Source organism: Neomonachus schauinslandi, chromosome 9, assembly GCF_002201575.2.
Source record: "Neomonachus schauinslandi chromosome 9, ASM220157v2, whole genome shotgun sequence".
Lineage (NCBI taxonomy): Eukaryota > Metazoa > Chordata > Mammalia > Carnivora > Phocidae > Neomonachus > Neomonachus schauinslandi.
The window spans coordinates 58,319,919-58,332,294 of NC_058411.1; the positions used below are offsets into that span (position 1 = coordinate 58,319,919).

Genomic DNA, 12,376 nt, shown 5'->3' on the forward strand with positions numbered 1-12,376 from the left:
AAATAAATAAATAAATAAATAAATAAATAAATAAATAAATAAATAAATAAATCTTGAAAAAAAAAGAATTTTTAGCTGTCTTTAATTTTTACTCATTAACTTCTTTGAAGAACTAATTATAAGTGTATACAAAGTTATTATATATGTTTATGAAACTTTCATCAAAGAGTCAAAAAGAACTATATCAAGGAAACGGGAAGGTCAAAATTTTTATAGATACTGTGCTGGAAGGGAGGAAACATGTAAAAGAGAAACGTGTTCATCTGGTGGAATAGTATAAGTACCAGGAAGAATACGGGTCTGTGTAGACATTGTTTACAGGAAGAGAGAAGAAATGTACTTAATTTCTTTATAGCCATCAGCTCTGTATTTATTTTTTTAAACCTGGATACTGTTAATACATTATGAGTACATATTGATGAAAAGGTCAATGACACTTTTTCTATAATCATGAAGATTATATTATTTCAAAAGGAATTAATTTACCTTAAAGAAAATATTTTGAATGTTAATATTCCTTTAAAAACATCCCCATTTAAATGCTGCACCCTATGAAGAAATTGTTATTATTAGCTTTCTCAGATATGCAGAAAATGATCTAGATGCTTTGTAATTAATATATAATATAAATATATTGTTAAAATGAATTGAAGGGTTATATAGACAACAAAACATAATGAATGCAATAATGGAGATAGCGCAACCTTTTAAACAACAAATAAGTTTCAATTTCGGGAAGAAGAGCTGTGTAGATTGCTGCAGAAACAATAGTCTCTGCAATCATATCACTGAGGCATATTCTTGAAGGTTGAGCGCTTGAATATAGTCAGCCACAGCTTCCTCAGTCAGACCTATTTTACCACGAACGTCTGCTCTAAGCTTATATACTAGGGGGTCATCAGGCTTCAAAGACAGAGCTGTAAAAGAAAAACATTTCAAGATACGTTTTATGATAACCCTGGAAAATGGTCTCATGTTTTAAAAATAAAAATTGTATAAGAACTTTAGCATTGCTTATTTGGAAGCATTTTTCTTCAAATGCAAGTATTATTTGGTAAAATTAAAAAGATTAAATCTAAGAAAACTAACTTGAGGAACACAGTACAATGTCTCTCCCTGAAAGGCTGGCATTGTTTATGTCTGGTTTCCCTAATGATTTTCTGTATCTCAGCTTATCCACACTTTAAATTATTCCATGAAGGAATCTATACTGATGGCATTAAAGATATGCTATATAAAAACATTAATTCTTATGTAAGCTTACCTAGACAGATAGACCTGATGATTTTCTTCTTTTTATTGTCTAAAAACAAACATATCAACCACTGTGATTTTACCCCAAAGTTATAAAACAAAAATACCTTTACTTAGGTCTTCCTCAGCTAGTTCATATTGCTTTAAACAACAGTGTAAGTGTGCTCTGTTAAAATATACTGCAGCCCAGAAGGGACAGCTTTCAACCACATATGCAAAATCTTCTTTTGCTTCTTTGTATTTCTCTAATATTGTATTGGCAATAGCTCGATTCATGGTAGCACATTCATTTTCTGGATCAAACTTTAAAGCCGTTGAGAAGTAGTCACTGGCCTATAAAATGGTGAAGATGATGATAATTTGAATATATTTTAATTGGCAGCTATATAGCAATCTGAAGCACTTTTGCCCTTAATTTAAAATAAGGACATTGGCGAGGAATTCTTAATCTCAGGAAACAAACTGAGGGTTGTTGGAGTGGTGGGGGGTGGGAGGGATGGGGTGGCTGCGTGATAGACATTGGAGAAGGTATGTGCTATGGTGAGCACTGTGAATTGTGTATGACTGTTGAATCACAGACTTATACCTCTGAAGCAAATAATACATTATATGTTAAAAAAAAAAAGAAGAAGAAGAAGATAGCAGAAAGGGAAGAATGAAGGGGGGGAAATCGGAGGGGGAGACGAACCATGAGAGACTATTTGGACTCTGAGAAACAAACTGAGGGTTCTAGAGGGGAAGGGGGGGTGGGGGGATGGGTTAGCCTGGTGATGGGTATTGAGGACGGCACATTCTGCATGGAGCACTGGGTGTTATGCACAAACAATGAATCATGGAACACTACATCAAAAACTGATGATGTAATGTATGGTGATTAACATAACATAATAAAAAAATGCTAAAATAAAATAAAATAAGGACATTGGCATGCCAAGGGGGAAGTGGAAGCATTTCATCCCAGATAGAGTTGAAAAAGAGGTGCATGGGGTGCCTGGGTAGCTCAGTTGGTTAAGCATCTGCCTTCGGCTCAGGTCATGATCCCAGGGTTCTGGAATTGAGCCCTGCATCCAGCTCTGTGCTCAGCGGGGAGCCTGATTCTCCCTCTGCCTGTGCCTGCCTGTCTGCCTACTCATGATCTCTCTCTTTCTCTATGTCGAATAAATAAATAAGATTTTTTTAAAAAGAGGTGCATTGTCTAGACAATGTAAAAAACAATAATAAAACCAGCCAAAAGTCAGTTTGCTTTTTATTATCACCACGTGTTGGCAAATCTCGATAATGTCAGTGATAAAATACTACTCCTTGCTGAGGTGAAATGCTCCACTACTTACCCCTCAAATCCCACATCCTTATACAGCACCAGGAAAAGGTAAAATATAAATTAGAAAGGAAGGTCATAACAAGATAAAATGTTAGAAAATTAATATTTTTCATATAAAAGCAGAGTATCTAAGAGCTAAAAAGGTAAATGAATTTTCTTTTTTTTTATAAAGATTTTATTTATTTATTTGAGAGAGAGAATGAGATAGAGCATGAGAGTGGGGAGGGTCAGAGGGAAAAGCAGACTCCCCGCTGAGCAGGGAGCCCGATGTGGGACTCAATCCCAGGACTCCAGGATCATGACCTGAGCCGAAGACAGTCGCTTAACCAACTGAGCCACCCAGGCACCCGGTAAATGAATTTTCTAAATAAGATTCTAAACCATAACAAAAAGGGATAAAAACTTAGTGACACTATGAAAGTTATGAAGAAGGAAGAGAGGAAAATAATCTACTTGTCAAGAAAATCAGACTCTAGATCATTCTCTACTCATCATGGAGCTGAAAGGACCCTTCAAAGTGTGGTCTGTAGACTGGTTTTGGAGTCTCAGTCTGAGAAATCATTTACTACAGCTCTGTAAAGAGAGTAAGTACAGAAACTAAGAGTAAACCATTAGTACCGTTTATAGCATTTTGACGTGGCTATGACATTCCAGCACATGAATATATTTCCAGTAACCTGTTTATATTGTGTTTTAGTAACATATTGATGAATAATAAGTTAGAATTTTTAAATGGCCTTTCACCACAAATAGCTTCAGATGCTGATTAGACATCCTACTACTCATGATAGGAATCTCTTCTCTAATTCCATGATGGATAAAAATTTGGCTTCTACTTTAAAACTTACTTCACTTAAAGGAAAAGTCATTGTTAACAATATGGGTTGTTCTCCGATTTTTTACTATTCAGTTTTTCCCAACACACCACAATCTTGCTTCTATCTATCTCCCCCTATTTTGTGAATTCCAGTCTTGCTAAGGCTGTAGATGTCCCCAAGACCAATGGACATTTTCTAGTTCTTTACTTTCGGCACATTTCTGTGGCATGGACACTTCTGATCTCTCCTTCCTTTGTAAAATTCTCTGTCCTTGGTAAGAGTGTCTCTCTGGTTTTTCTCTTACCTCTCAGATCATTCTCTCTGTCTCCATCACTGAACTATTTTTCTCTATGTTTCCCAGGGATTTGATTTCAATTCACTTCCATCATGAGTGAAATGGAACACCGGTAGCATGGTGGCCAAGAGCTCAAACCACGGAGCCAGATTTCTAGGTTCAAATCCTGGCTCCACCACTTGTTATCTCTATATCTTTGGGTGAGTAACTTTTGTACCCAGTTTTCCTGTCTGTAAAATGGAAGTAACAAACAGAACTCTACTTCCAGTGCTGCTTTTAGGATTAAGTGAGGTTAATATGTAAAGTATATACAAAATATCCATATATATTCAAAATATCAATTATTTTCAACTCAATTATTATTGATATATCATTTCTTCCTAGTGTCTACAAACAGAGAGACAACATAACCCTAAGGCAATTCTCCATGAATTTTGCTGCCTCTGACTTTCGAGAGGCATTAGATCAAGATTGTATAACCCATCTCATTTTTGGATGAAACTATTCTATATGGCAGCTAAGTGCAATTAGAAGAATCTGTTAAGAGGGTGGCAGAATTGACATCCTTCTGTGAAGAGCTTAAAGAGAATTCACTCCCGAACAGAAGGCTGGATGATCAGAATCATCAGATCATCAGAAATGAGGCAAGGAAATGACTCCAAGTAGGGCCAAGACTTTCTTCAATAAGTAACTTAGGTTTCATTTTAATTAACCAGTAAATGATCAATAAAGGCCACACTATTCTACATCACAAAAGAATTACTTCAATCAGGTAGGAGCCAATGCCTACTTCAGCTAAGATAAAAGAATTCAGTAACACACAATAATATGCCTAACTGTGAATAATATAACTTTCTATTATGGCTTCAAAATATATTGCTTAGAAAATAAAATCCTATCCATTAATGAAGTAACTTGAAGTATAGGAGTAATGGCTATGAAACAATTAAAGGCCAAAGACACCTACCACAATGATGGCCTTGATTTTTTAACAATTGGTCTAATGCCTTAATATCTCTAATTAATTAAAAAACAGATCCAGTTATTTTTTTAAAGTCACCATAGTTCATGATGCATGCACGTAGCTCATCCAAAAGTGATTTAAAATTATTAAGTCACTAATTAATGATAAAAGAAGCCAGAACATATCTAGATTTGAAGCTTCTAGGGATTATTTGATCTATTGAGGGACCCTTCTTCCTGCCCCTAAATCTTCCTTCCAGGACAGTTAGAAACAAAGGTTGAGGAGGTAGGGAGCAGGGAACAGAAGCCATTTCCTCCCCAAAGAGGCCTCTAGCATACTAAAATATAGCATATCTGCATAACTACTTGCAAAGTCTGCTTAACTCTGGAGGGCATGTACACTGTGAAGCCCAAGCATCCAGTATACATCAAGACAGAGAAGAAAGAACACAGAGCTTAATGTTGTCTGGTTACCACACTTCCCTAGTATGCTCACCGTACTACTTTCTGTAACAGTTACTTCACATTTTCTCTTTTCTCCTCAGAACTCCTAGCCACCCCACCCTCCTTTTTAAGGGTCTTCCTGAACCAGTTGAACTGCTCTAATTCTTCACCTCACATTTCCTCCACAACCCTTACCTACTCAAGGCTCTGTCTCACCACTGTCGCAACAATGTTCTTGCCAAAATCATCAGGGACTTCCTCCAAGCTCCTCTTCCTTGACCTCGCCCAACAGCGTTTGACTCAGGACACTTTTCCCTTCTTAAAGCACATGATTCTGAAGGTGTTATCAGACTCTGCTGCTTTTCTTCCCATCATCCTGGCTGGATGCTCTCTTCTCGGCCTACTCTCTGGCGTCTCCTCTCTGCTTCACTCTTAAACATCGGTCTTCCCCCAGAGCTTGCTCCTTGAACCCCTTCTCTCCACTCAGGCACTCTCAATCTCCTAGAGGCCTACACATGTGCTCAGACTGATAGAATAATGCTTATGTGAGACTGTATTCAATGTTCATCGCTACTAATATTTTCTTGTTTATTTTCTATTTCTTCCTCCAAGAAAAAGTAAGTTCCATCAGAAAAAAAAAAAAAGTCTTTCTTATCTTGTTTAGCTCTGCACCCTCAGGGTATTATTAATGCCTCATACGTGGCAGGTACATCATAAATATAAGGAGATTGAAGGAATGAAGAGCTAAGTGGTATAAGGAAGTATTTGCTGAACTTTTCCAGCAAAATAGAGACAAGAACCATAGCCTCTTGGTACATAAAGATGACCCAATGATCATTTTATTAAGGGATATGGTGGCAGTATTAGGTGGCACAAGAGAACACAGAGGTTACAGGTCTCGGAGAATGCAAGCAATAAAAATAGCTTTTTAAAATGAGTATGTCAGGGGTTCCTGGGTGGCTCAGTCGGTTAAGCATCTGCCTTCGGCTCAGGTCATGATCCCAGGATCCTGGGATCGAGCCCCAGGTTGGGCTCCCTGCTCAGTGGGGAGCCTGCTTCTCCCTCTCCCTCTGCTTCTCCCCCTGCTTGTGCTCTCTCACTCTCTCTCTGTCAAATAAATAAATAAAATCTTAAAAGAAATAAAATACAATGAGTATGTCATCTTAGAAGGCAAGGGTTGTGAAAAGTTGTGAGAAACACAGAGCTTGTGGTAGAAGCCTTCCCAGACCAGCTAGGCTAGAGAGGACATTTTGTAAAGTCCTTTGTCATAGCATCAAAGGGAGAGCAACTTGGACAGTTACCATGGCTCATCACCCTGATTCCCATAAGAATCTCTGCTATTAGTCAAGGAACAAAATTTATCTCCTCCAAATGTGAGTAACGGAAAAGTAATTTGCCTGCCTTCGTTGTAAAAACAAGGATGAAAAATGATAGCCTAATTTTTGGAAAGAGAATAGAAACTCACCAGATAAAAAAGTATTGGTACAACGTAGACAAAAATTATAACATAACGTTTCAAAATGAACTAGAAAAAAATTGCTAAGGGAGCAATTGCCTTTAAGAAAAAATAAATGAGGGCGCCTGGGTGGCTCAGTTGGTTAAGTGACTGCCTTCTGCTCAGGTCATGATCCTGGAGTCCCGGGATCGAGTCCCGCATCGGGCTCCCTGCTCGGCAGGGAGTCTGCTTCTCCTTCTCCCGCTCCTCCCTCTTGTGCTCTCTCTCTCTCTCACTCTCTCTCTCAAATAAATAAATAAAATCTTTAAAAAAAAAAAAGAAAAAAGAAATCAGAAATGAAGGATCTCAGAAATGAGGCAGCCAGGAAGGTAAGACATGGAAATGAGATGAAACTAGAAAAAAAATATTTATTTTTTAAAAACCTGATCTATAAGGTCCACAGGGGATAATAGAGATTTCAGAGAACAAAGGAAAGATTTAGAGGAGAGATGTGAAAAAGGCAAAAAAATGAAATAAAAACTAAGAGATATAAAACATGAGAAAAAATAATTGGTATATAGAAGTCAAAGGGCATCTTATATATAATAATTGGCATTTATTCCCAATGAAGAGAATAATGAAACAAAAAAAATTTTATACTAAATTCAACAAAACTTTTCTGAAATCTACATATTGAAAATGCACACTGTGTACTTTAAAACTGACTCCAAATGGTCAACTCTGAGACATATCTTGGCAAAACTTTTTACTTAAAAAAAGAAATCTTTGGTTATCTTGACAAAAAGAAGTCACTGATAAAATAATGAAAATCAGGTTTCCATCAAAAAGATCATTTTTTGACACCAACATACAAAACCAGAAAATAGGGAAACAACACTTAAGACACTCAAGGAAAGAAAAAGTGACTCAGAATTTTAAACCCAGACAAGCTGCCTTAAGTTGTAAACACTGCAGGCAAACAGCTATGAACATAAAAAAGATTCAAGGAATATTGTTCTCATGAGCCCTTTCTCAGGACTCTGCTAGAAGACCAATTTCAGGCAACCAAGAAATGAGTGGTTGGGAGGGAAACTTTGGCAAAAAGTCTGGTGATGAGAACTGAATATACTTAACTGGAGAACTAAGACTAAAATGTGAAATAAGGGTAACAAAATAGTTTGCAAATATTAAGCCCTTTGGCAGTGGAGGAATAATGAAACTCACAACAAAATGGGAGAATAGAGACAGAGTAGAAGGCTGGCGCCAGCTGACACTGTAAGCTTATACACATTTAAGAATAAAAATATAATTTTTTTAAAGAGAAAGAATACTATTAACTAAAATCAACAAATGGATGAGAGGGAAGAGTAAGGGAAGAAGAGATTAAATGGCAATTTTATTGTTGTTCGTAATAGAGAAACTAAAGAAATAAGGAACTAAGAGTATAAAGGTATTTTTATAAAGGTAATCACTAAAGCAAAACTGTAAACCTACTTACCTTTGAAAATAATTAAAGTAGACCACAGAATAAAATATATCAAATACGTGTACAAAGGAAATATGACATTAAATAACAGAACTAAGATCAACCATGCCAAAATTTTATTATTATTATTATTAAAAGCTGAGTATTTTCAAATTGCCATCTAAAGCAAAATCTAACTCTATGCTGTATAAAAGAGATACAAACCTGAAATAAAGGATTCTGAACTGAAAATAAAGGGAAGGGCAAAGGAATACCAGGCAAAAGCAAACCAAATGAAATCAGAGGTTATGATCTTCATATCAGAATTTATTCCTAAAACCATTTTAAAGAAACAGAGGGCATTTGAAATGCATTCACAATTCATATGTAATGCGTATGAATATCTGTATAAAATAATAATGTGGCAGCAATTTTCATAAAGTAGAAATTACAAGAGATGTAAAGAAAACACTAATTTTAAGGTACTTACACCTTTTTCACTCCAAAATAAACCAAATGAAAAACAAGTGTGGATATAGGCTAAATTAAAAACATAACTTATAAGCTAGATCTTATACGGATATTTTTAACTCTATATCCTTATAGTAGAAATTCTTTTTTGAAAAGGCTCCTGGAGCATTTTTTTTTTAAGTTGGCATATAGAAGACCACATTAAAACTCAATAAACTCCAAAATTAGAAAATATAAAAGCCCTTCCACCTGGACATTTTAAGTGTCCTATTAATTTATTCTTTAGTCCAAGGGGAAATAACATTTCAGGTGTAACGTTTTAGGAAAAAAACAAACAAACATTACAGACCGAAATACATAGGATACTGCTAGAAGCAGTACTTAGGGAAATGGCCTAACCTTGACAACTCATCACAGTATAAATTAAAGGGTGACAATGAGTGAAACTTCTGACTCAGAGACAGGCAAAGAACAAGATAAGTTGAAAATAAAGAACAAAAGAGTGAATATAAATAAAAAGTTAAAATTGAGTTTGAATTATGTAAGTGCATTACAGTGCAAATAAAATAAATTCAAAATATAAAAAATATCATCTAATAACCCAATACTTTCATTTCAGACATTCTAAAATGATTAAGATGTTATAAAACCAGAACTGACATCCTTATCACCTCACTCCCAGTCAAATGCTCATGTGACTAAAATTTAGGAAAGGCAGCAATTAAGATGAGTTAGATAATCACATCAGTGTAAAAGAGTCTTGAAGGAAGTCTGAGATTTGTCTAAGTGGGGGCAGAGAGAGGATTCTAGGCCAGAAGCTGGCAATAATGGACAGCAAGGCAATGGCCCACATTTGGGGAAAGTCCAGAACAATGTTTACTGGACAAGTGTTGAATGGTTGATGATAATGAGGAGAATAAATCCATAGAGATGTGAACATGTAATAAATAATCACAAACATTCTTATGAAAGAGAACTTTTTAAAAAAGAGTTAATGAATGATTAGCCTGTGATGTAAGGATTGCTTTTTGAAATTCTATATAACAAAGAAAGCATTTAGTGTCAAAAATAAAATGTTAAGGAAAACTCATTACCTGAGAAAACTGCCTATGGTGAAAATAGATATTTCCTGCATTAAAGTAAGCCAGTGAATACATGGGGTTTAGAGAAATTGCTGCTTGATAGTCTTTCATTGCATTCTGTTGTTGACCCATAAACTCGTTAATCACACCACGATTTGTCAAGAATTCTGCTGTAGTATTGATCTGCAATATAATAGTATGAGTGTTTAGCATCTGGGAACAGTATGTATCTCCAATTTCATGTCTGTAAAAATGAATGTTATGAAATCTACTTGTGGGAAATGAGTAATTTTATAGTGCAGGTGAAACCCCATTAGAGCAAATATTTTGAGAAAGGACTCGGTATGAAGTTGATTCAGTGTCAACCCTTTGTTGATTTGGTTGCAATAAAACAAATAATCTTAGTGCTTTACTCAGTTCCTTTCCAAAGGATAGACATGGTTGGCAGGAAGCTTATTTGTTTGACTCCGTTACACTGGAGAATAAATTAAATAGTTAACATGCTTATTTGTCCAAGTAGTAGCAATTATCTTTCTTTCAGTTCTTTCCTTTTTTCGCATCTCAAAGTTTACAAAATCTGCCCATTTCTACAGAAACAGAATCCAAAAGCTATAAGAAAAGAAAATTTTCTGTCACTGTATACAAAACCTGAGGGTTTTATTTGCCATTTAACTACAGAAGAATCTAGGGATTTGTATTGTTCTTTCTTTAGTTCCTTTGAACCCAGAACATTTTTTTATGTTTTGCATTCATTTTTTATGACAAAATAATATTGATGTCCCATGAAACTATAAATTGCATTTACTGAAAGGAATCAACATTTATCATGAGTTTATATTTTGGATTTTAAATGTACTTCAGTTATAAAATTGGCAAGACATAAAAACTGTTCAGAAATCTCTTGGGAAAAAAATATATATATATATATATTATTTTCCCTACAAGTTACTTTAAAAAGTTACAGAGAGGGGCGCCTGGGTGGCTCAGTCATTAAGCGTCTGCCTTCAGCTCAGGTCATGATCCCAGGGTCCTGGGTCCAGCCCCGCATTGGGCTCCCTCCTCTGCGGGAAGCCTGCTTCTCCCTTTCCCACTCCCCCTGCTTGTGTTCCCTCTCTCACTGTGTCTCTCTCTGTCAAATAAATAACTAAAATCTTAAAAAAAAAAAAAGTTACAGAGAAGATACATGACCCTATTCATTAATGGTGTTAATTGATGCTAATGATAATATCATCTAAGTGGATTTTTACCTTTATGGCAGCATTAATATCTTGAATTGCAGCAAAATTATCACCCATCTGAAGACAGACCACAGCTCTTCCTTCATAGGCTAAGTAGCATTTTGGATCAACTTCTGTGGCAATGGTAAAGTGATTCCAAGCTTTCTGGAATTTTCCTTGGGCCTAAAAAAATTTTTCATTTACTTGAAGTAGGAAATTGTCCATAACATGACAAATGTTTATGGTTCTAACTTAATCAAATAAAGCCTTTAGTAAGGGTAAATTTATATTGTGCTAAATCTAAGCTATTTTAAACAAGGAAGTAGACTGTACTCTGAGTGCATTCAATTGACTAAATTACCTCTGAGTATTTATGCTAACATTTTAATTAATTAAAACAAATCTAATTGTCAGAGTCATCTCTTATGCCAGTCTTGGACAACATACAATCATGGCCACCATATGAAACACCAATGCTTCTGACAATCATCACCACAAAGTTTATACTGAACTCCACACACACAGGCAGAGATTGTATTTATTGCCTGGCATTGAATCTTCAGTTATACATTATATATATATATATATATATATATATATATATATATATATATAATGAACATAATAAAATAAATGTATTGAATAAATAAGAGAACAAACTAATAGTGTGAGACCTATTTTGATAAATTGTACCAGCATCTGGCATTTTAGGGTCATTATACACATTCCACGGAAAATGCATTCAAATCTACCAAGTTTTTGTTTATATAAACCTTAGCACCAACTGGAAAACAAGAAAAAAGTTAGGAGAGGGGCACTGTTAATTGAAAGGTATCTGAATATTTCGTAGAGAAGACCAGCTAGCAACTAAATACATCATCAGTGTAAGGTAGTGAGTTGATAAATCCACTGAGTCCAGAGTCTGTCCTTTATTTGCATAGGCTAAAAATCCAACTTGCCAGAATCTCAGAAGGTGGGAAGCTGACTCACATTAACCAAACTGAGCCCAGTGACTCTTGCATAAAACTAGTAAGATAACTACACACTGTTCTTTAACTGGCAAATCTTCTCCCTCTGGGCAAATTATGTGAAAATCAACACTGTCATAACAAATTCATTGGAGAAACAAGGAATATAAGAATATTAAGCTGCAAACAGCCTCACAATGGGATATCTGTCATCTGTTCCTGAAATCTGTTTTAGCTAACCTCGCTATCCCTAGTGCGAGGCACATAGTAGGAAAATCTGTTAAGTATTTGTTGAACAAATGGTTACTCTTTCCCTTGGGCAGAACTTGGATGAACCTCTCTCTCTTTTCTCAGTCCTTTCTTTCCTGATTCAATCCTTCTTCCTACTGATGTGTTTCTCAATCTTCTTTCAGGTTGATACATACCAAGTAAGATCTTCATAAAACAAAAATCTGATGTTGTTGCTTCGGTTAATTATATTAACATTTGTAACTGGCCCGCAAGGCCTTCACCTCCAGTCTTTTTCCAATTCTCTAGCCTGTCCTACAACACTCACTTATTATCATAACACTCCATCCACTTAGGCCCTCTGTCTCTTTCACAAGACTTTCTAAAGGGTTGTTCACTATGTCCTAGCTTCAAC

At 35.6% G+C, this 12,376-nt stretch overlaps 1 protein-coding gene across 1 annotated transcript in view; it reads right to left on the bottom strand.

Moving 5' to 3' along the window:
• Positions 1–780: 780 nt before the first annotated feature.
• The window catches only part of TTC6 (tetratricopeptide repeat domain 6), a 188,555-nt gene continuing 176,959 nt past the window's right edge, over positions 781–12,376 (bottom strand). The window contains 4 exon segments of the mRNA XM_044918209.1: positions 781–917; positions 1,362–1,587; positions 9,561–9,731; positions 10,796–10,948. Coding sequence (XP_044774144.1) covers positions 781–917; positions 1,362–1,587; positions 9,561–9,731; positions 10,796–10,948 — 687 coding nt within the window.